Source organism: Gymnoscopelus braueri (genome assembly GCF_963280865.1).
Source record: "Gymnoscopelus braueri genome assembly, chromosome: 4".
Taxonomy (NCBI): domain Eukaryota; kingdom Metazoa; phylum Chordata; class Actinopteri; order Myctophiformes; family Myctophidae; genus Gymnoscopelus; species Gymnoscopelus braueri.
The window spans coordinates 12,346,158-12,371,750 of NC_137605.1; the positions used below are offsets into that span (position 1 = coordinate 12,346,158).

The 25,593-nt window shown below is 42.5% G+C and overlaps 1 protein-coding gene across 1 annotated transcript; it reads right to left on the reverse strand.

Moving 5' to 3' along the window:
- Positions 1–513: 513 nt before the first annotated feature.
- On the reverse strand, positions 514–25,173 carry LOC308083713 (C-C chemokine receptor type 6-like). The gene is made up of 7 exons (XM_080426031.1): positions 25,134–25,173; positions 10,182–10,240; positions 9,542–9,738; positions 7,199–7,348; positions 5,280–5,567; positions 3,087–3,387; positions 514–2,427 (listed from the first exon to the last, which is right to left on the reverse strand). The coding sequence occupies exons 2-7, from the start codon at positions 10,224–10,226 to the stop codon at positions 2,182–2,184; spliced, it is 1,227 nt and encodes a 408-aa protein (XP_080282157.1). The 5' UTR covers positions 10,227–10,240; positions 25,134–25,173; the 3' UTR covers positions 514–2,181.
- Positions 25,174–25,593: the final 420 nt, after the last annotated feature.

The window sequence follows — 25,593 nt, forward strand, 5'->3', positions numbered from 1 at the left end:
TCATCAGTTAAGGTGCCAGAGGTTTATTAAAATATTATACTTTGAGTGCCAGGATTTTTTTTTAATTTTGAACCTTTTTCAAGTAGTCACAAAATATTTTCAGTTATCACTGTCCACACGGTGATCCCCTCATTACACACATACAGGTCTCGTACAATCGGGGGGGAAAATTTTTAAACATTCGGAAATCCATTCCATAGTTGCAGCCAGTTGAAAATAGTTAAATTAACATTGTAAAAAAAAAAAGTGCACAGGAGCCGAGATACAGGTTTTTGAAGTCATAAGTTAACCAGGAGGTGGATTGGAGTCTAAATCTTGTAGGAGTGATATTTCCTGTTGCTGTGAAGGAAAAAAAAAAAAATAATAAAAAAAAAAAAAAAACACTCAATACCTGAGTATTCAACGTTAGTATGGCCAAAACCGTATATATACGGTTTTGGCACCCAATGTTGGGGATAGTTCACCGAAAAAAAAAAAAAAAATCTATCGATAGCCATCCCATGGAGACTTGAATTCATGTTTTGTTTTTTTTTCTCGCATTGCTAAGCCAATAATTTGATGACCAGCGGACCGGTAGGCAGTGGTTCCGGTAGGAGATACAAAGGAGACTCTTTGGGTGTATCACCCATATATTGACATTTATCCCCATATGGGCGTGTTACATCTGTTGACGCCCACCCACGGTCTACCCAAAATGCAATTTGAACCCATTCAGATTTGTGAGTTGTCTTTTAAAAAAATAGCAGATATACAAGCTCACAGTGCCTCACTTCGTGCCGCACTGCTAGCTTTGTACATCTGTTATTTTTGAAAGTGTGAGAACTACACTGATTTAGGAGGCAGAAGCCAAACTTCTGTTGGACATTCCCTTTGTTATGTTATGTTACGTTATGTTATATTATGTTAGTGTGCAAGCATTCATTTTGCCTTCTTGGTCTTTTGTTTGGCTTAAACACCTGACTGGAACCCCCATTTTTATAACAGCGAAAACTTTTCCCACATCTTCGTACGAAGCGAACCGACCGGACGGTTTCATGTCAGCCTCAGACAGCCTCATGGTATCAAACCAAAATCTTCCAAGCCACGCGGGGGTAGCACAGTGGTAAAAGTGCCTGCCTACCATCACCACGGAGGTTGTGGGTTCAAATCCACCGCGGCGGTGCATCCGGCTTTGTTCGAGCGTCTATACGAAACACAATTGGCGTTCGGGGGGAGGGAAGTCGCGGACGGGGGAGGGTGATATTTGTCACCGCACACATTCCTACGTCATTTGTTGGGCGGGAGGATTAGGACGAAGGCTCTACGACGTCCTCCCGATGGGGGCTCCTCACTGGCACGTGAGTCAGAAGGATACAACACACAAAGACTATCTTAACTTGTTAAGCATTTTTTTACTATTTTGAAAAGAATTTAAAATAGTTAAAATAGCCATTCTGCAAGCTCACAACGTGTCGATGTAGATCGGCTTTTTTTTTAACGATATATTTTGGGGGCTTGTATGCCTTTATTGACAGGACAGTAGGCTGACAGGAAACGGGGAGAGAAACGGGGGAGTGACACACCGCAAAGGTCGTCGGGAATCGGGAGTCGAACCGGCGACACGCTGTCAAGCTGGATTACCAGCGCATGTAGTATGCGCCTGGCCAGCGGGCACCCCTATAGATGGGTTTCCTGTTTGTAAACATGAGAGGATGATGCGCGCGCAGTGGAGGGTTGAGCAGTAGAGGGCGCTATTACCCGCAGCAGCTCTAGTCAAATGTACATTCATAAAAGCAATGGTCTTCACCGGGTTTAATGAAAGTAGATTAAATGATTCAGTTTGTAATATCTTCTTTACTCAATAAAAATGATTTGTCGGAAGTTGGATCTGTTTGTATATAATAGCAGCATTATGCCTATTATGCCTATAATAGCAGCATTATGCCTATCTAAATCCCGAAAATAACAACAGAGTGAATGGCGCTTCCGGTTCGTTCTACCCCACGCATGCGCAGATTGCGCACTCTGCTCTGTGATGACGTCGCGCGGAAACCCATCTATTGTCACTCTTTTAAAATGTTTTTCAAAATATAAAGAAATGCCAAAAAAGTTTAGGCATAAGGCCCGAAGTGTGTTTGGGGGGAGGCATTAATTGGCAACGACAACGCACACCAAAAAAAACAAAGCTCTTCCTTCCCGTCCTCACATGGTGAAGGAGGAGCTGTTGCCGTCGCTGGATCTGTCCATGGAGCGCCGCATGGTGGACACGTAGAAGTCGGAGGTGACCCTGGAGAAGCGGCAGGGGGACATGCACCTCTTCCCCAGGCACCACAGGTCCTCCACGATCTTCCTGAAGTGGTTCCTGAACTTCACGCCCACGAAGGCGTACAGCACGGGGTTCAGGCAGCAGTGGAGGTACGCCAGGGTCTTGGTCACCGTCTTGGCCACCTGCACGTAGAGGGGTCGCCATTAGGGGTGTTGGGAAAAAAAACGATTTGTGTAAGAATCGCAATTCTTATTATCAGCGATTCAAAATCGATTCACAATTTCCAAAAATCGATTTTAGATTTTTTTTTCTTTTTTTGCTGGTTAAAGTTACATGAGTTTTTACTCTATGGTGTTTGTGATATGAAACTGGATTAAACTGATTGGGATTTTTAATCGAATCGTGACCCCAAGAATCGGAATCGAATTTAATCGGGGAAACAGCAGACGATTCACAGCCCTAGTTGTCACCGTGAAATATTAGTTGAGGATTAACCACTTTGACCGGGCACTACAGAGAGTACGAGAGAGAGAGAGCGCAAACTGACAGCATTTATTTTACTGTTATGTATAATGACAAAACATGAACAATGACATCCCCCTTCATGTGTACCTGCTGATCTACTATATGAAACTTCACTAGCACTACCAGCGGTTCCGGTAGGAGACACAAAGGAGACTCTTTGTGTCTCCTATACCGGAACCGCTGCCGGTCATCAAATTATTGGCTTAGGAATGCGACAAGAACAAAAAAATATCCATGAATTCAAGTCTCCATGGGGTGAAAAAAATAGGTCATTTTGGGGGTGAACTATCCCTTTGACAAGTGTGACAGAACCTACCTGCACAGTGTCCGTGACGCCGCAATCCTGCGTGGAGAACTTGGTGGCGGTTTCCACCAGCAGGGACAGGTTGTAGGGCAGGTGGCACAGGATGAACACGGCCACCACCGCCAGCACCACCCGCACCGCCTTGTGCCTCTGGAAGTTCTTGGTCCGCAGCAGGGTGACGATGACGCTGCTGTAGCACACCACCATCACCAGCAGGGGGAGGAAAAAGCCCACCGCCATCTGGGTGCTGGGCACCAGGACCTTCATCTGCCGAGCCGTCACGTTGTCCCGGAAAATAAATTCGCACACGTACCTATAGGAGGGACGGGGACCATATGTTATTGGGGCCAAAATACTGTAATTGTGATTAACGATATTACCACAATGGTTAAAATATGCTTAAAGCTCTTAAAATGCCACTTTTGTTAAAGGCCAACTTCACCCATTTCAAAACCTATCTTCATATAATTGGTCCTCACTAATGCTCATGACACCATTTGTGTCTACTCTGTCTGTGTCCCAGAAGAGGGCAGTGGACAGTTCAGAAACCTGCCTACCAGTGACATCATCGATGGGGAATCCAAACTAATAGAAACTGCAGGCTTTCTATTCCTGGAAAGTTAGCATGCTATAATGGAAGCCATTGTTCTTGCATTAAAAAAATAAAATAAACAATGGGTGAAGTTGTCCTTTAGGAATAGGATATAATTTGTGAACATTGTTGTCTCCGCCAGGCCGAAAGGCATGGCGAGAGAGTATGTTTTACCCTCCGTCTGTCCGTCCGTGTGTCCGTCCGTCCGTCTGTGTCCGTCCGTCCGTGTGTGTGTGTGTGTGTCCGTCTGTCACCAGCTAATCTCCGCCACCGTTGGCTTGATCGCAGCGAAACTGTGCACACACACTCCCTGGATGCCAATTCCAAACTTCTGCCCCAAATTTTTCACATGGGCCTTTTATAGCGCCACCAGGAGGCCGATTTGTGCAAAACATATTTTTTGACAGTACTCCTACAGATTTTGTCCAAAAATCTCGCAAATCGGTACACAGTATCTCTATAGTCATTAAACAAAACTTTTCTTTCAGATTTTTCATATTCCATCCTGATTGGCTAAAAATGGCTTCCAAAGTTTGCAGGAGTGCTCCATTTTCAACAAAATGCCTCAAATCATGAACACAGCATGCAATTTCCGTGAAATTTTGCACGCATATTTCCACTATGCCGAGAAAGAAATGCCACTTGAAAATTTTCAAATCAGCCTCATGGTGGCGCTATAACAGGCCGATTCATGTTTTTACCTATAACTGCACCGATCTGTGTAAAACTTTGTATGTGCACTCCCTAGAGGTCAAGGAAAAACCTTTGCCCTGCATTTTTCCCATCTGCCTTTTATAGCGCCACCAGGAGGCCGACTTATGTAAAACACATTTCTTTATATTACTCCTTCCGATTTTATCCAAATTTCACGCAAATCGGTACACATGATACCATAGTCATGTGATCACGACGGATGTGTTTGATTTTTCATATTCCATCCTCATTGGCTAAGATTGACATCTAAAGTTTGCAGTAGTGGCTTGTTTTGAACAAAATTCCGCAAATCATGAACGCACCGTCCGATTGCGGTCAAACTTTGCACGCACATTCACACTATGTTGAGGAACAAATGCCACCCTTTTAACATTGGCCTGTTATAGCGCCACCAGCAGGTCTAATTTAGCACAAAAAAAATGCACAAAATGCCTCAAACCATGAATGCAGTGTCCGATTGCCGTGCAAGGCCTAAGAACAAATGGTACCCTTTAAACATTGGCCTATTATAGCGCCACCAGGAGGCCACAATAACCTACCTGACCTGGCGGAGAACTGTGCTCCGAGGAGCACTTTTTCTAGTTTATACTGATATGTACAGTATGTGTGTGTGTGTGTGTGTGTGTGTGTGTGTGTGTGTGTGTGTGTGTGTGTGTGTGTGTGTGTGTGTGTGTGTGTGTGTGTGCGCACGTGCGCTCGTAATTTCCACACACTACACAGTAGTCTACATGCATGCACCAGACCAGTTACATATGCGCTGTTTAATTTCTCTCTAGACCGGATGGTGCTCAGCAAAAGTGAACTGATCCCAGTGTATGACGACAAAGGACAGTTTCACGATAAATACGAAATCTCTGCGATAAGATCGTTTTTGAGCGTTTTCCCGACACCGCACGTACCCTACTTCGTCGGACGCCGTCGGCGCGCCGGTTCCCGCCGTCGTCGTGTTGTAGTCCTCGGGCACCACGAATTGGAAATGGTACTCCTCCAGGTGCGAGGGCTGGTAGGTGTCGTAGTAGTAGAAGGTGGGGAAGGACAGGGCGAGGGCCAGGAGCCACACCACGCCGCAGACCACCCGGCCGTAGAACACGGAGCGCAGCCGGAAGCTCCGCCTGGCCTGGACGATGGCCACGTAGCGGTCGGTGCTGATGCAGGCCAGCAGCAGCATGCCGCAGTACAGGTTGACGCTGTGGAAGGCATAAAGCAGTGTTGATTTCATCGACTAAAACTATGACGAGAAATGTCCGTCGACTACCTTTTTTCACTCACGAAAACGAAATGAAAACGAAATAAAAGCTAAGCTACACCGACTAAAACCAGGACTAAATATATTGACAATTTTGCCAACAAATAACAACTAGACTAAATAGGGAGGGACTATTGGAGAAGAGATCCAGTAGAACTAAAAGACAAGTCATTTTATGTTTGGTTGCACTCGGGTGTTGCGCTTTGAAAATAGCAGATCTACAAGCTCACAACGCATCGCAGCGCGACACGTTGTGAGCTTGTAGATCGGCAATTTTCAGCATGAAACTAAGTTTAAAATCAGCCATTACGACGCCATCAAGGCACCGCCCCAAAATACATTTTAGTTGACTAAATCAACTGTAGATTTAGTCGACTATAATCTTATAATATTTAGTCGACTAAAACTAGACAAAAACTAAAACATTTCAGATGACTAAAACATTATTAAAACAAAATAGAATTTTATTCAAAAGAGTATGACTAAAGGGGCACGGTGGCACAGTCGGTAGTGCTGTCGCCTCACAGCTAGAAGTTCCTGGGTTCGATTCCCGCAGGGGACGCTGTGGGCGCTGGGGGTGTGTTCTCTCCTCCGCATCATCAGTGCCCATACCCTAGGTGGGGTTGGCGAAAGGGCCTTTCTGTGTGGAGTTTGCATGTTCTCCCCGTGTCTCCTAGGGTAGGTACCCTCACAAAAACATGCAGTAATCCTGGTCACTATACTGCCTCCCCCTGGCCAGCCGGGGCGCCTGATGGAGGGGAAAGGAACTGGTTGGAATAACGTGTTCCTTCCACGCGCTACGTCCTACCAGGGAAACTCTCCCCTGTCAGGTGACAAGAAGGTCAGTAGGCTCTCATGCATTGAAGGAGGCATGAGCTCGGCCCTGGCCTCCCTAGGTTGGCAGAGGGAAGGTAGTGCCCAGGATTACATAGACAATTGACACTGGGTGTAAAAAATAGGGTTACAAAATCGTGGGATAAAAATTTAAATAAAAAAAAAAAAAAAAAAAAAAAAAAAAAAAAAAAAAAAAGAGTATGACTAAAACTAAATCAAAATTAGCTGTCAAAATCAACACTGGTCCAAAGGCGAGTGCTCTACCGACTGAGCTACCCAGACACTAACAACATGCTTCACATCAAACTTTAACCACTAAGACCCCTGTATACTTTGTTGTTTAACCACTAAGACCCCTGTATACTTTGTTGACCGGTGTCCCCCAGAGGTCTGTACTAGGCCCTGTACTTTTTCCCCTCTACACCAACATTCTTCATTATTGAAAATAGCTGATCAACAAGCTCACAGAGGAGCTATTGCATTGCATCATGTCATAGGGCTTGTCGGTCTTTCTATTTTAGGGACGCTAGGGCAACGCTAAGTTGCTAAGCAAATTATAAAAGGGTAAAAGGGCATTTGAATTCAGTAAAAGAAAAACCACGTTAAAACATAACAGGATATAAGAGAAACAAATTACATTGCAGAAGACGTGATAAAACTAAAATCTCAATAAAAGGCAGCAGCAAAAAAAAAATTGTTTTAGCCGTTGTTTAAATAGTAAAAAAACAATTTAAAAACCTGTAGACGCCGTGGAGCAGCTTGCAGGCCACAGGGCCCATGGTCCAATCCCACGCCTCGTTGTAGATGATGAGGGGCAGTGCCGCCACAAACAGCAGATCTGCAAGCGCTACGTTGAGCAGGTACACGTCCGTCATGGACTTGGAACGCCTGGTAGATGTAGTAGAGGCTCGCCATGATTATTACAAATTCAAAATTATTTGAAATAATCGTAATTATTTTTGCATAATCGTCATAATCTTTTACGTGTAGAAAAATGTTCTTGCATGTTCACATTTTCCAAAACATAGCGTAACTAGCTTAACAAGCCTATAACTTGTTAAATACAGTTATACTATAACTTTTAACTGTCAAAGACGTGTTATAAGCTTGTAGATAATTAGTTATTTGAACTCTTTGACTGCCAGAGTATTTTCATAAAGTACTCCCCCAGTGCCAGCAATTTTCGTGTTTTTTTATTTTTATATTTTGAATTTTTCTCATGAAAATAATTTAAGGGGACATAATGTAAAGACCCAGCACAAATCCGCCACTAGAGTGCAGCACATGACTGCTTGATCAGGTCGTTGGGTCTCTCTCAGCCTTCTTGATAGATTAGACAGGGAAAAACATGAAAACGGAAGTGACGTCGTCCCAGATTGTTTTGATCGCCAAAATGCCGTCGTGATACACGACGGCGATGACTGATCGTCACCCAGACCATAGATTAAAGAAGAGAAACTGTCCGTTTGTCCGTCATACCGTGTGAAAGACCGTTTATTTACCTATTTTGGACGAAAATGACTGGGGAAAAGAATCAAAAACCGGAAACGGAATCCAGGTCATGAAACCGGATGCAGATGTCCGTGAAGTAAGTGGAACTCGAGAATAACATTGAATATTAAGCAGCATAGCGCAATCAGAGATTAAACAATGAACGCGCGTCCAGCGCGTCGAGCGCGTCGACAGCCAACTGGACAAAGTAGCACTTGACGCGTTATCGCGTCGTCCGCAGTCAAAGAGTTAAAATATATATATATTTTCGGGGGCTTTTCTGCGTTTAATGATAGTACACAGAGGAGAGACAGACACATGGAGAGACAGAGGATGGCCGGGGTGGAGAGGGTTGGCCCCCCAAACCACTTCTTCCGTGAGGAAAAACCAAAAGCTACAGGCTGCGGTGAAACCTGCAGGGAGGGTTTAATCCATCAAGGCAGAATGAGATGTTTTTGCCCAGCAGCAACGACGACGCAACGCACAGAGAATCCCGACTTCTGGTCAGACGAAGGAGGAGCCAGGCCCGGAGGCAACCCACAGCGCCTATAGCCTCCTAGTGTCGCCAACACCAGCTGCAACATCTCAACTAACCTGGCCTGGCATCGGACGGACTGATGGCGTGGATTCACTCACAAACTGCCATGTGTGAGTGGATCCGTGTTGTTGGTCTGGCTTGTGCCAGGCTAACCCTAACCCCCTAATTAGCACTGTCTGTCTCTAACCCCCAAGAGACAGTGGGGGCAGTAGCATGACACTTGGACACAGGCCGGGGTCTGATCAGCCTCGGTGGGGTCGCCTGGAGGAGGGTGTCTGTTGCAAGACCCCAAACACCCAGTGACTCCAGGAAACAACACTGATGATGTGTCCAAGTTTGTGCATCAGTTGATGTTTTATTAGCACAGTAGAGAGAGACAGGAAACAGCACAGGAGAGAGAGAGACAGGAAACAGGAGAGAGAGACAGGAAACAGGAGAGAAAGACAGGGAGTGACAAGCAGCAGCGGTCGTCAGGCTCGTGAAGCATTAGAGCCTACATGCGGTATGAGCCTTAACCACTAGGCCAGCGACACCCCACTTTTAAAAAAAAAGATTGAATGTCAGTAATTTCTAATTATATTTAAGTTATTTGTCATAATAACTCCCCCTGTGCCATTTGTGATTTTTGAAGTCTAAAAAAAATAATGCAATGCCCAAAACTCATCAACTAAACCACTTAAACCCCAGCACCGGTGTTGTGGGGAAAGCTTTCGCTGAAAATAGCAGATCGACAAGCTCAAAACGCGACTTGCGTTGCGTTGTGAGCTTCTCGATTGGCTATTTTCAGCCGATGAGAAAACAGAAAATACACTAGTATTCTCTGAGACACACATCCGGGTTTTTGACCAATAAGCACCTTTGTTTGGCCTGATTTCGGGACAGCTGACTTTTTTTTGGGCTAAACAAAGGCATCAAGTGACATTGATCCCCTTCCCCTATTCGCTTATACTAGGACATGACGTATGTGTAGGCAGAAGAATGGAGCCCTGAGGGACTCCAGCTCTCCATATGGGGTTTAAGTGGTTAAATGTTGTAATCGTGACAAGCCCTACTTGTAGAAGGCGTAGGTGACGATGACCAGACAGTTTCCGATCAGACCCAGGACGCAGATGACGGAGTGGATGTAGGGTCCCACCACCACCTCCACCCCACGGTTGGCGCTCATCTCGCACGGCTCCTCGTAATCGTATACGGGATCGTCGGGATAGTCGGTAGATTCGTAGTCAGGTCTGTAGTCCTCCGTGTAGGCCTGTCACAATTATTAAGCAATAATCGTCTGATTAATCGCAATTATTTGAGATAATCGCAATTATTCTTTGTATAATCGTCGTAATCGTTTCCATGTTGAAAAACGTCCATATAGTTCCAAACTTGCAAAAAAAAATCGGAAATAGCAGATCTTGCAAGCTCGCGACGCGTTGCGAGCTTGTAGATCGGCATTTTTTTTTCTTTTCTTTGTTTGATGTTATTAAATAATTATGCCAGTTACTTATTTGTATATTTAGGTTATTTGTCATATCGGCCCTGTACAACTTCAAAGGCTAAAAGCAGAAATACAAATGTACAGAAATGTAATTTTTATTCTTATGCTCCAGTGTTCAACGACAAAAACACAATTAAATTGTTAATCGTAATTATTCGTGCGACAATCAATTGTCAAGTAAAATGTCATAATGGTTGTAGTCGCCCTACCTCCATGCTGATGTTGGAGCCGCTGGCCCCTGATAGGCTGAACATTATGTCCCTTGTAGCTGTGGAGGGAGAGAGATTGATTGATTGATTGATTGATTGAATACTTTATTGCAGTGGTTCTCATTGACACTTATTAGCCCGTGGACCCCCATTTGAAAAGATATGCCAGGGACTCCCATAAGAGAAGATTTTTACGGCTTTAGCAGTGATTCTCAACCATTTTAATTTCAAGGACCCCCAGTTTGCTTATTGGCTTAGGAATGTGACAAAAACCAAAAAAATATCAATGAATTCAAGTCTCCATGGCGACTAATCGATAGGACAAATTTTTTTTTTTTGAGTGAACTATCCCGTTTGGGGGTTTTTCATTATTCTGAATCCATTCCAAGTATTAATTTAGCATCAAAACCACTCCTTGGCGGAATAATGGCACACCCACTTTTCCCTCTTGCAAACCCGTTTTGGGGTGAAAATAGTACAAGCTCGCAACACGTCACATCGTGACACGTCGTGAGCTTGTAGATCGGCTATTTCCAAATAGCCAATGTATATAGGGTTAAAGTGGTTAAACTGATTTCTATAGACCCCTTAACAGACGACGTCACACAAGAACCAGTATGCGCGCAACCAGTATGCGTGCAACCAGTATGCGCGCAATGAAACCCATTCTATCAGGTCTCCGTAGGACACGCCTCACTAGCCAACACACAAGAGGGGTTTGGGGTGCGCTGAAACCAGCGCACTCCGAAACAACAGGTTGGGAATTGATTGCGTGAAACAATCACCTGTGCGTCCAGTCTCAGTGTTAGTAAACAAATAATTGGTCTATGGTATATTAACTCATTTTGCTGGGGACCCCCTGGAACCCATTCAATTACCCCTTGTGGTCCCCGGACCCCACTTTGAGAACCACTGACCTGGGGGTGAGTGGAGCAGTGTAGCAGAGCTATAGGGTCCATCACCTCTCTTCTTATTTTGGTGAAGTAGATCAGTGGTTCTCAACTTTTTCAGGCTGCGACCCCCCAAAATAATCATATTTGAACTGGGACCCCCCAAAATAATCATATTTTAACTGGGACCCCCCCAAAATAATCATATTTTAACTGGGACCCCCACCCCCCCAAAATAATCTTATTTGAACTGGGGACCATCCACACTGACAAGCACTTGGAATTGTAGGAGTTGAGGCATTTCATTTAGTTTGACTCGGTTCCACAGATACAGAAAATAGCTGATCTACAAGGTCACAACGCCTAGCAATATTTTCAAAATCTTTGCCTCTTTCTTATTATTTGACAATTTGGCCAATGTTTGACCAGTTTTTATAGTATAGTTTGTTGATTACTTTTGATGCAGTAAGGGTGCGGTCACACCAAAATATGGTTGCCCGCTGTTAAACTGTGCCCGCACCTGTCACTCACATTCAGGACCCTCCCATGCAACAGCTACAACCAGTTGCTCTATCGCAAGCACCATGTCGCTTCCTGAGTCTTGGGACGGTCCGCCTTCGACTCACCCGATTGGACAGAGGGGGAAAGCAGCATAGAGCGCATAAACGAGGGTGACACGCGGAAAGATGCGCAAGACCATCAATCCACGCGATTCTCATTGAAAAAGCATTGGCAGATTCCAGGTAAAACAAAATTGCGGTGTGACCGCACCCTAATGGTCTTTTTTTTCCTTCTCTTTCTCCTCTTTTATTTTTTTGAGGTATTAAAACCCTGTGGTAATAAAAACTCAACCTGTGGTTGAATTAAAAACCTGTGGTATTAAAAACCTGTGGTATTAAAAACCCAACCTGTAGTTGAATTAAAAACCTGTGGTATTAAAAACCCAACCTGTGGTTGAATTAAAAACCTGTGGTATTAAAAACCCAACCTGTGGTTGAATTAAAAACCTGTGGTATTAAAAACTCAACCTGTGGTTGAATTAAAAACCTGTGGTATTAAAAACCCAACCTGTGGTTGAATTAAAAACCTGTGGTATCAAAAACCCAACCTGTGGTTGGTTGAATTAAAAACCTGTGGTATTAAAAACCCAACCTGTGGTTGGTTGAATTAAAAACCTGGTGGTATTAAAAACCCAACCTGTGGTTGAATTAAAAACATGTGGTATTAAAAACCCAACCTGTGGTTGAATTAAAAACCTGGTGGTATTAAAAACCTGTGGTTGGGAACCCCCCTGACCCACAGGTTAAGAACCACTGAAGTAGATGGTACTTCCTGTCAGATATGCTGATAAAGGCTACAATCCATGCGGTTCCTCATTCTTGAAAATGCAGTGAAACAGATCCACAACTACTACATGTTTAACTCTAAAATGTACAAATGGATCTGCAGATCCTGCAGCGTGCTGAAGGTCAGAGAATACACATTCACATGGTTTTGTTTTTCTTAATGGGAAAGATACATATCGACTCGTCTAAAATGTTTTCTTTAAAATAGATATCTTCACTATTTCTTTATTCTCCCCCAAAAGTATGGCACCTAACTACTCCCACATACTTTCACTTAGAAACTCCATTCAAACTTTAAAAAATCCAGCTTACTGTGGACACATGTGCTTGCACTTTTCTTTTTGAAATAATTTGTAGTTTTTGAAATATTTAACTTTAAGCAAATGCATTTCCAATGGGTTTTGCTAGAGGGGAGAGAGAAGGACAGAGGAGAAATGCCCCATGTTTTCGTAAAGTCACTATGGCCACATTTTTTTCACTATAGATATTTATTTTACATCACCAAGTGCGCACAGGTCTGCTCTCTGATTTAATTCAAAGATCTAAGCTGTGTGATGTACACATTTTTAGTTAAGACCATTAATATAAACCCATACCCCTAAAGGGGACAGTTCTCCATTCCGAAACACCCCCATTCCGAAACCCCCCCATTCCGAAACACCACCATTCCGAAACACCACCATTCCGAAATGTATTTTTCGGAACGGTGGGGTTTCGGAATGGTGGGTCCTCACCATTCCGAAACACCACCGTTCCGAAAAATAAACTCTCAGCCACCTCCACCCACCCACCTCCACCCACCTCCACCCACCTCCACCCACCTCCATCCACCTCCACCCACATTCACCACTTTCCCAACCTCCACGCACCCCCACCCAGCTCTACCCACTTTCACCCACCTCCACCCACTTATACCCCCCACCCACCTCTACCCATTTTCACCCACCCCCACCCACATTCACCACTTTCCCAACCTCCACCCACCCCCACCCACCTCTACCCACTTTCACCCACCTCCATCCACCTCCACCCACATTCACCACTTTCCCAAACCTCCACGCACCCCCACCCAGCTCTACCCACTTTCACCCACCTCCACCCACCTCCACCCACCTCCACCCACCTCCACCCACATTCACCACTTTCCCAACCTCCACCCACCTCCACCCACTTTTACCCCCCCACCCACCTCTACCCACTTTCACCCCCCTCCACCCACCTCCACCCACATTCACCACTTTCCCAACCTCCAGCCACCCCCACCCAACTTTACCCACTTTCACCCACCTCCACCCACTTATACCCCCCACCCACCTCTACCCATTTTCACCCACCTCCACCCACATTCACCACTTTCCCAACCTCCACCCCCACCCACCTCTACCCACTTTCACCCACCTCCACCCACATTCACCACTTTCCCAACCTCCACCCACCCACCTCTACCCACTTTCACCCACCTCCATCCACCTCCACCCACATTCACCACTTTCCCAACCTCCACGCACCCCCACCCAGCTCTACCCACTTTCACCCACCTCCACCCACATTCACCACTTTCCCAACCTCCACCCACCCCCACCCAACTTTACCCACTTTCACCCACCTCAACCCACCTCCACCCACATTCACCACTTTCCCAACCTCCAGCCACCCCCACCCAACTTTACCCACTTTCACCCACCTCCACCCACATTCACCACTTTCCCAACCTCCACCCACCTCTACCCACTTTCACCCACCTCCACCCACATTCACCACTTTCCCAACCTCCACCCACCCCCACCCACCTCTACCCACTTTCACCCACCTCCATCCACCTCCACCCACATTCACCACTTTCCCAACCTCCACGCACCCCCACCCAGCTCTACCCACTTTCACCCACCTCCACCCACCTCCACCCACCTCCACCCACATTCACCACTTTCCCAACCTCCACCCACCCCCACCCAACTTTACCCACTTTCACCCACCTCAACCCACCTCCACCCACATTCACCACTTTCCCAACCTCCAGCCACCCCCACCCAACTTTACCCACTTTCACTTTCGGCCTGCAGTGACGGTAATGACCAGCAGAGGCTGCTAAAAGTCGTTATTTTGAAATTTGCACAGTAAGACTTTAAGGGTCAAACGTGCCAATAGAAAAATTGTCCTTTAGTGACATAGGGTGTTTTTCTATTGGCACGTTTGACCCTCAAGGTTTCAGCCTCCAGGAAGAAACTCAAAGTAGTCAGAGAAGACATAAAACACCATAAAAACACCACCAGGGGGCTTAATAAAGTTCTATCAACCTCATAGACACATGAAAAACAGAAAAAGTGCAAAACCATGGCACCACCCTTTAAAGAACTGGAGGCGTGTCCACATAAAAACGTAATTTTAACAATTTCTGTACACTTTTTTTTTAAAACAATCGTCCTCCTAGTATAACCATACCTGATGATTATGTTTTGGGGGGGGGGGGGAGCACTGAAAATCACGCACCCCATCTTTAAACTATTTTAGCTTCTTAAGGATTTATAAATATACCTTGTAGATAGCCAATTGATCACTCACAAACTATTAGTAAACCAACGTATTAACTGTATGCTAATGATTTATAACAGCCTTATAACTCTTCAAAGGATTAGCATACAGTTGATAAGTCAGTTTACTAATATTTTGACAGTGATGTATGTTATAAAACATATTTAGTTTATGAAGAATCTATTAACTACATATAAAGCATAGTTATAACTCCTTAACTGTTTTATTATATATTAATATATATTTTAGAAAACATGAATAACTAATTTACTAATGATTTATAAATTATCTATTAACTAGTTATAAGGCATCGTTATGAATTCTTTACTAGCTACTACCAAATGCTTAATAAGTCATTAACAACTCATTAACCAACAGTTTATGAATGATCTATTAACTACTTACAACGGATAGTTATGATAAAGTGTTACCGTGTGATAAATAGCTTTCTGTCAGAAATACACTGTGATTCGTAGCTTTCTGAAAGAAAGAGTGTGCTGAATGGCTTTCTGATAGAAATAGCAGTCTGGTGACTGCACTTTCTGACATAAATACCATCTGATTAATGCCTTTCTGATAGACATACGTTTTGATGAATGGCTTTCTGAAATACAGTGTGATATACAGTGTGATAGCTCTCTGACTGAAATGCAGTGTGATGAATGCCTTTCTGAGCTAAATATGTGTCTGGTAATCTAATACAATAAAGTACATTGTGATTTTGATCCTGCCTCTGTGCCTGCTTTGGTTTGTATTGCCTTTTAATTGCAGTATCAAATGTGGTACTATCATACAAGGTTTGAGTATGTCAGCATGTACAGTGAGTAGGAATGACTTGTGTTAGATCTACTATTCCAACAAATCTAAGCATAAAGTATCACAACTGCATGGAAGGAAGGTTTTGTTGTGGTTGACTATTTACCAGAGGTGTAAGATGTCTTGACATTGTTATCAGTAACTGAAGAAGCTGGGGATGAAGACTAATTGTACCTGGAGTTTAACTTTGACAATCTGGAGGTGATTGCAGACGGGAGGAAGATATATCCTGATGAACCCTCCCACCCCTCTACAATGAGCTGGTGTGTCAAGGTGCATCCAGGACCATGTACACTGTTATTAACATAATCTGCTTGGTAAATCTGTAGCTGTGTACAGACTATTGCACATTACAATCACTATACATCCACTGATAGTCTGTATACAGACAGTGACGATGGAATGGCAATAGATTATAAATAAAGGCTTATGTATCAACTGAAGGCTATATCGAAAACTCCATTCAAAAGCAAAAGCATCACCAGTGAAACTCTGTACAGAATGGCATGTTTCACATAGCTATAGTTGATTGTTCTTCAATGTGTTAAATATTGCAGCTATATATTATAATTATTTATTATTATTAAATATATATATATATATATATATATATATATATATATATATATATATATATATATATATATATATATATATATGTATGTATGTATGTATGTATGTATATATATATATATATATATATATATATATATATATATATATATATATATATATATATATATATATATATATATATGTATGTATGTATGTATGTATATATGTATGTATGTATATGTATATATATATATATATATATATATATATATATATATATATATATATATATATATATATATATATATATATATATATATATATGTGTGTATGCATTATTATTATAGACCTTACCATTGCAATAATAGACCTTATTAGTATTACCATTTTTCTATACTTTTACTTCTCTACTACATCTCAGAGGCTAGAGATATTGTAGCTACTTTTAATCCATGACAATTATTTGAAAACGTTAGTTACAATGTAGATTTATATCATTACATCCCTAACCACTTCACCCCTATAAGTTGGCTATTTGAAAATAGCCGATCTACAAGTACACAATACAATACTCAATGTGATTCATTGTGACCTTGTAGGGCCTACATGTGCTAGTTTCAAAGGTCGACCTCCCGTTAGTCCCGTTAGTCTGTAGGCATATATACCCATAGCTTCTGACTCACCGAACAACACAGATGAGTGTTCGTGCATTATTTTGTGGAGATATCAGAACCATTCCCACCAGCAGCTTTTTCAGAGCGCATTGGTAACACGCAGAAAGCAGCGCAATAGACAGTGCTTGGGCGAGCTTTAATTAATTAATATAGGCTGCAGTAGGCTACAGTATGTTGTGTATTGTAGGCTATGTAATGTTAGCCTACAGCTTGCACTTGAAATCCACTAATGTATTATGTGCGTCATTACGCGCGCTGGGAACCTCCCGATGTTAATTGTTCCATTTACATAAGGTAAGCAGTGTCATGTCTTCATCAGTCTGTCATATCATTACTCGTGTAAATATACAAATCATTATATATATTGTAACTCATACAAGACTATCAGTTCACTGTCTTTATATGCGCTAAGGTGACAGCAATGTATACCGCTGGCCTAAAATTAAAAATGTACTTGAGTCTACATTGTACAAAAAGTATTGGCATCAATATATACTTAAAGTAGGCTACCAAAAGTAAAAGTACTTGTTATGCAGAGTGTCCCGTTTCACAAGTTATCATCATTATGTCTAAATGTATAATAATATTTATTTATTCTGAAAATAGCCGGTCTACAAGCTCACAACGCCTCATATTGTGACTCATTGTGTGCTTGTAGATCTGCTATTTTCAAATAGCCAACGTTTATAGGGCTGTGGTTGGGGATGTAATAATAATAACCATCTGACATTCCTCAAAGGTTGGTTTCCTCGCTCTATAACCTTGGATTGCCTTTCAATAAAACCATATTTGATGGACATATGAATCACCTGTTACTGATTTGTGAGTATTTTATATTATTGTAATCAGTTCCTTATTTCCTGCATAATCGATGAATAAAACTGAAGTGTGTCATTTTGAGCGAATGGCATTGCGCAGCACAAATTGTCTTCTTTGAATAGACTATCATCTTATATAAACACAATTGACACAAGGAATTGACACTCTCACATCTGCTGATAATAGGAAAATTATAATCAGACATTCCTGGAGAATTAGAAGATAGAATGTTGTGTGCCAGGCTGTGTGTGTGTTTAGGCACTGCAGCGCATTGGTTTGTATTGTATTGGACCGGTGCACAACGAATAATGATATTATTATTAAAATAATAATAATCCTTGACTAGCATCAATTTCTCCACCATAATAAAGAACATGATGAATGCACATAGGCTATTATGTTGCATAATCCAAGTTAATTCACTGCCACAATTATTGCTGGCCGCGTTTGCCCACTGCCAGAGATTTTTCATTTAAAAAAAAAAGTACTCAGGAGCCGAGATACAGAATTTTTAAGTTTTAAGTTAACAAGGAAGTGGATGGGAGTGTAGATCTTTAAACAATCATATCTCCTTGGTCTTTGGGTCAAATTTGAAAAAAAAACTAAAAAAAAAAAAAAAAAAAAAAAATTATTTTTTTTCAAAAAAAAAAAATTACGTTTTTTACGTCAGTGGCAGGATTGGTAAACGGGACAAATTACGTTTTTTACGTCAGTGGCAGTGAATGAGTTAAAATGTCTCTAAACATGCCCTGAGTACATTTACTCAAGTGCTGTACCCAGCAGATCCTCATTCGCTGTCCAATAGTGCTGACGTTTTATTCTTTGGTGCGGATCACAGATTATCGGACAGTGTGTTGTTGAAGACATTTTTTTTTAATTATTATTGATAAGCAGTCCTTGTTGTTTTATAGATACAAATCTGAGCCTTTTTTTGTATAGACAACTACTTGAATCGTTTTGAGAAAAAATGCTGCTAATTGTCCCAAGAGTGACAGAAAAAGATTGCTGCTAAACTGTACTTCCCCCATAGGCCCAAAATCCACCCCCTTCAAGCACAAATAGATAACAATCCAAATAGCATACAGCCTGGTCCAATAAGTAATCAAACAGACAAATAGAATCACAACTGAACAGAACATAAAAATAACCGTCTCACCGAATGAATTGATGAGCCCTCATGTTCACCTACATGTTACTGATTACAGGGAATGTTATATTATTGTAATCCGTTTAGGGCTGACCCAAATAACTTGAATATTCGAAGCTTCGTTCGATGGCACAAGATTCGAACTTTTTTTTAAAAATCGAGTAATCGTTTTTTAAATGTGATTATTTTTTCTCCAAACATGTACAAATGCAAAATATAAGGTGCTTACCCGCTTGCCTCAAATGTTAAATAGGTGTCCGGAGTATTTGTGCAATGTATTAGTCCATATCTTTCAATAAAGAAGTGTTTTAATCCCGTCTGTGGACGAACGCCATTTTCCCTCCTCGTTTCATTCCTGTTTACATTGAGTGTAATTCCGGCTTTCACCGGATGCGCCCCGTCACTACCGCCAATTGGGAACTTCTGACTTGAATACTTATTGAAAATATGACCTAATATATTGCACAAATACTCCGGACACCTAGTTAACGTTTGAGGCAAGCGGGTAAGCGGTCTGTCTGTCTGTCTGTCTGTCTGTCTGTCTGTCTGTCTGTCTGTCTGTCTGTCTGTCTGTCTGTCTGTCTGTCCGTCCATCTATGTATCTGCACGCAGCATGCACGGCACATCTGAATATATCTTTCTGTCCAGCACGCATGTGTCATGCGCAATTACGCGTGACTGCAACCATCATATAACAAATAACATAGCAGGCACAGTGACAACTGGATCAACTGGGTCAAGCTCGCGGCACAGTGCGCCTTGCGCACCCGTTATTTTTTACCTAATCACTGTCATATGAGAGAGAGAGAGGTGTGCGCTTCTTATGGTATAAGAACTATATAGCGACTGGACTGACATGAACTTTTAACACTGCCAACTTTCCTACTCATTCCTGTGTGCGTCTTTGACCAACCAACCACACCCCATTTACAGAAGGAATATGCTATATGTCTGTTATTGAGCTCGCCAGTAAACTCCACTTGTCTTAGATTTGGTGACGGTGTTGTGATCATTCTGTTTGACAACCCAGGACGAATGCCATTGAAATAGCCTAAACACCTTATTTAATAGCCTATAAGAACTGTATAGTTCTTATAGTATTTACCTTCATCAGATAAATACTAATGTTACTGGCCTATTTGAAGAATGAACTGTCCGGACCTGGACCATGACATGTATTTGGGCTGCTGTGCGTAAAATGGATTGTTTAGCTATTTTATGACAATAATAATAATAATAATAATCATAATAATCATAATTTAATGGCCGCTCATTCCCCGGCCGCACACAGCTCGCTACAAACCTCCCGACAGTCACCGAAACCTACGATCACTGGCATCCATTCATGCCTTGTGCGTCTGTCTACAAACTAAGTGCCTTTGATCCTAATCACCTTTTCTGTGTGCGCGAATGGGCCATCAAGTGTGTCTGATCTCCCAGTGGGGAGTTAACGACCGCTGTTGATTCATTGACTGAAGCAATCAACACCTATTTAATTGTTTGTTTTTTTTCCTCGAAAGCAAAGTTGTTGAAAGACTCATGGAGAAATCATGATGTCATCTCAATCACCTCAATCAGATGACTGTTTAACTTCACTAGTGCATGTACGCAGCTTGTTGTCAGCTGCTGTCTTGTCTTGCTGCTGTCTACTGACGTCAGGTGCACTAGACTAGGCTTGTGACACGTTACAACCATTACAATGTATAAAGGAGACTCTTTATTTTACATTAAACACATGAAAAGCAGACAACTTTTCAACATATAAATAAATAAAGGTAATTTATGTTGCAGAGTTATTGTAATAACAGAAGTGCAGGAGTCGTCGCCACGCCATTTACGACCAAAAAATAAATAAAATTAAAATAAAGAAAAAATAATCAACATTATGGCCACTCCGCTTGGGTCTCAGAAGTGTGAGTGATAAATGTAAATTATATGATTAATATGGCCTGCAATTATGTAGGCTAATGCTGCCGTAGAGAACCACAATGTTATATGTTTTGTGTGTGTGTGTGTGTGTGTGTGTGTGTGTGTGTGTGTGTGTGTGTGTGTGTGTGTGTGTGTGTGTGTGTGTGTGTTGTTCGGAAATGCGTGTCTTTAGCGCCCTGTCGGTCTTACCAACATATCCTCGACCGCATGGGCATTTTAGCAGGTATTTAATATTTTTGGTTGTGCATGTTATAGTGCCCTTGATATCAAAACATTTCCCCCCGTTAGTGGGTGCGTAAACTTTTCGGTGAAATTACATTGTGCGCAACGGGCGCATCTGTAATTGCCTTCGGGGATTTGAGTCAAAAACCTTGATGTTGGTTGGGGATTATGGAGCTGTCTATAGTCTCATAGGACTCAGGGACCAAATATGAAAAAATAATATTTTCGGAATGGCAGGGCCTTATAGAACACTGGAAAACACCCCCATTTCGAATAATAGAAGTCAATGATAGGAATGGCGGTGTCTTTCATTTCGGAATAGCAATGTTTTATAACAAAATGGAAAACACTGCCATTCCGAATAATAGAAGTCAATGGTAGGAATGGCGGTGTTTATGAATAGAGAGGTGCACCCGGACCTAAACACTCTAGCAATCATTGCAGCTGGTGCTACTTTATATGTCAGTCATTGGCTGTCAGGCAGTGGTGCTGCAAACTAAGCATATTTACTCAAGTACTATGCAAGTGCTTACCATGCACAGTTTAATTTTGAGGTCCTTTACTTTCCTTTCCATTTTTGCTACTTTCAGTTTGCTACTACTTGCTACTACAATGACAGCATTTGACAGCTTTAGTTACTTGTTACTTTGCAGATTTTATTATTAATACAAAACCTACAGTAACCACATACAGACGATCTACAATGTGACGCGTTATGAGCTTGTAGATCGGCTATTTTCTGAAAATTTGAGTACTTTCACTTTGGTACTCAAAGTATATATATATATATATATTTTTTTTTTTAATCCCGCGATTTTTGTAACTCATTTTTTTCACCCGGTGCCAATTTCCTAAGTGATCCTGGGCGCTACACCAGCGCTACACCAGCCCTACACCAGCGCTACACCAGTCCCCCACAGCCAGGGAGGCCAGGGCCGAGCTCATGCTTCCTTCACTACATGAGAGCCAACTGACCTTCTTGTCACCTGACAGGGGAGAGTTTCCCCGGTAGGACGTAGCGCGTGGAAGGAACACGTTATTCCAACCAGTTCCCTTCCCCTCCATCAGGCGCCCCGGCTGTCATGGGGGAGGCGGTATAGCGACCAGGATTACTACATGTTTTTGTGAGGGTATTAACTACCCTAGGAGACACGGGGAGAACATGCAAACTCCACACAGAGTAGGCCCTTTCGCCAACCCCACCTAGGGTATGGGCGCTGATGACACGGAGGAGAAGACCACAGCGTCCCCGGCGGGAATCGAACCCAGGACCTTCTAGCTGTGAGGCGACAGCGCTACCGTACTCAAAGTATATTTTGATGCTAAAACGTTGGTACACTGTAAGCTCCAAACTCCCCCCCCCCCCCCCCGCCCCGCCCCGCCCCGCCACACACACACACACACACAGACACACATACACCCCATACTCCACCCCACACCACATGACCCCCCTCTGTCATACAAACTATACAAAAGAAAAGCCGATCTACAATGTGATGCGTGATGAGCTTGTAGATCTGCTATTTTCTGAAAATGTAAGTACTTTTACTTTGGTACTCAAAGTATATTTTGATGCTAAAACGTGTGTATTTCAAGCTCCAAAACTACCACCCCCCCACACACACCCCATACTCCACCGCTCCCCCCCACCAGCCACACCACATGACACCCCTCCCTCTGTCATACTTTGACTATTTGGAAAAAGCCGATCTACAATGTGATGCGTTGTGAGCTTGTAGATCTGCTATTTTGGAAAAACCTTGACAGTCTTTTGAAAGTGTGAGTACAGGGGGTGGCAGTGGCTCAGGGGTAGAGTTGCCGGTAGAGTGGCTGGATGGCAACTACAAAGTTCCCAGTTCAATCCCGGGCTCCCCCAGAATTAGTGTCGAAGTGTCATTGAGCAAGACGCTGAACCCCTAATTGCTCCCGATGAGCAGGTTGGTGCCTTGCATGGTTTCCTCCACCATCAGTGTGTGTAAAAGGGTGAGATTTTGATAGCAATAATCTTGTAAATTTCAAGCTCCAATTCAACTCTAAAGGCGTGTATTGGTCAACATAACTCCCCCACCCCCACACCCCATACCCCCCTCTCTCTCTCTCTCACACACACACACACGCACGCGCGCGCGCGCACACACACACACACACTGTAAACCATCAGAAATAGCTAATCTACAAGCTCACTGGAGCCAGGGGGAAGCACCCCGCATCCATCACTCCTGCCCCCTATACCCCTCCATCCCCTTACTACCATCAGCTATTCAAGCAGGTGTTTAACTGATGACAATTAGGAGAATGATGACCGGTGCTCCCGATCTGATCAACCGGAGGCAAGTCTGCACCCACACACAACACAAAGACAGAGATACCAAGTCAAACTGAATTTGTACTTTTTATAACTACAGTTTTTTGGCTTTAAAGCAAGCCCACATTGTTTCTTCAGGAACAATATTTCTAGTTGTAAATTAACATTCTAAGAACCCAGGCTATTTGTGTCAGGTCAATTATTTTGCCACATGTAGTTGTTGCCCAGAGAAATAGTGTGAAACCGGAAGTGTACCTTGGCGATGTGACCCATGATGGTGGCGTCTTTGGCCTTCGTAGGTCCAAATGTTTCAATGTTCCAGGCTCCCACCTTGAGCAGAGCACAGGCCAGCTGCAACCCACCCAGCAAGAGGACCAGACAACACACTAAACGCATACTGGGGTTGAGGAGGGATAAGGTCAGGTAAGAGCTCATCTCTCAAGACAGACGGCACCACTGCCCTAAACATGTTGTGTTGTTGTTAGTAGGAACAAACACAAGTGGACTAAGAAGGGGGAGGAGCCAAACCGAGTTCCTGTTTCTACTCAAAAAAGGAGGTGGCGCCCCCAGAGGCAAAAACAAAATTATGGGATGGGTTCCCAGATTACGTAAGAGCAGATACAAAGTAAATCCAGAGTGCTCATTTAACTCGCTTGATGTTTTACACTCTCAGAGTTACAGGTGTGTAATAAATGAACACTGAGGATTTTACCGCAAAAGGTAACATGTCACATAACACTTTAGTAGCTCTCTTATCTCTCTACTTTTAATGTCATGTCACCAACATGGTGATGTGTCCTTTCATAAACATGGACCAAACATTCTGTGATAGGCTTCTGTTTTAATATCATGCTTATTATCACTCACTTTAACCCATTAAAACCGGGTAAGTATCTGTATCATTTTCGATTTTAGCCTTAGCTATTAACATAGCATATCTACAAGCTATACAAGCTTTGTGCTACACTGCGAGCTTGTACAGCTGCTATTTTTGAACATTTTTGTCAAATCTTTAAAGTGTAAAAATGTTCTCTTCTGGTGGTCCCTGACACAAAACATTTTCAGATGGGGATTCGCGGACAAATATATATCAATTTGGGGGTCCTTAAATGGCACGAAAGATGTTGAGAACTACTGATATAGAAGGCATTTGTAGAACCAGCCTCAGGTCTTAATGGGTTATTTTAATATGATTTACTCCTCACCTACTTTTTATTTCTACTTTTTGGGGTGTGGGAGGCAACAGCAGTATACCGATGTTTAACCACTTAAAACCCATTATGTTGTTGAGCGGAGTCCCTCAAGAAATATCTTCTTATCTATACACTTAAAGCCTCTATACTAGTACTGATATACGAGATATTTAGAACGTTGTCATTTTAAAATATTAGCATGCAGGGGAAAAAAGCAGGAGCAGGTACATTATTTCTTTAGGTGTCAAAGAACAATTCATGCAGGAAAGGTAACAAAAAAAGTATCAAACAACAGTGCATCAATATAAAGTATGTATTCAGTATATATGTATACTGTATACATTTATTACATAATCAATATAATAATTAAACAGTCAAATTGTTAACAACATTCAAATATTACTGATTAAAAAGTCCCACTGAAAGATCTAAAGTAGTAAGTAAGACAATATTAAAAGTTCCAGTAATGCATTCAAATAAAAGTAAGCTCTAAATACTCTCCTTTGCTTCCCTTATCCTTTTACCTGTTGTCTTTTGGAGCGGATGATGTTAAGTTGATCACACTTCTCCTCGCCTGAATACAACTTGAAAGTAGGAGGTGTTTTAAGGACAGATTTAAGTTCTGCCCATTATGACTTCCTTTGTACCTCCCTCTAACTCCTCGACCTATCCTGACACCGTTCCCTCACTTGTGTGAAGTTCTATTTTAAACATTAAAATGTCTATAAAATGTAAAGATTACAACTAAAACCCACGAGGGCCCAAAGGTCAGGGGGGTCCTCTAGAAAACTGGGCCAATTGAGACCTACTGTTCCAGAGCATGACCCTGAATTACAGAAGCTTAACCAAAAAGAGCCCATATAATAGAGCTATATTTTATGAACAGGTAAAATATAAGCAACTACTTGTGTCCCAGAGCAATAGTGAACCCTCGAAGGCTCATTCTAGATGTCAATATATAAAATAATGCTAACAGAATTCGTC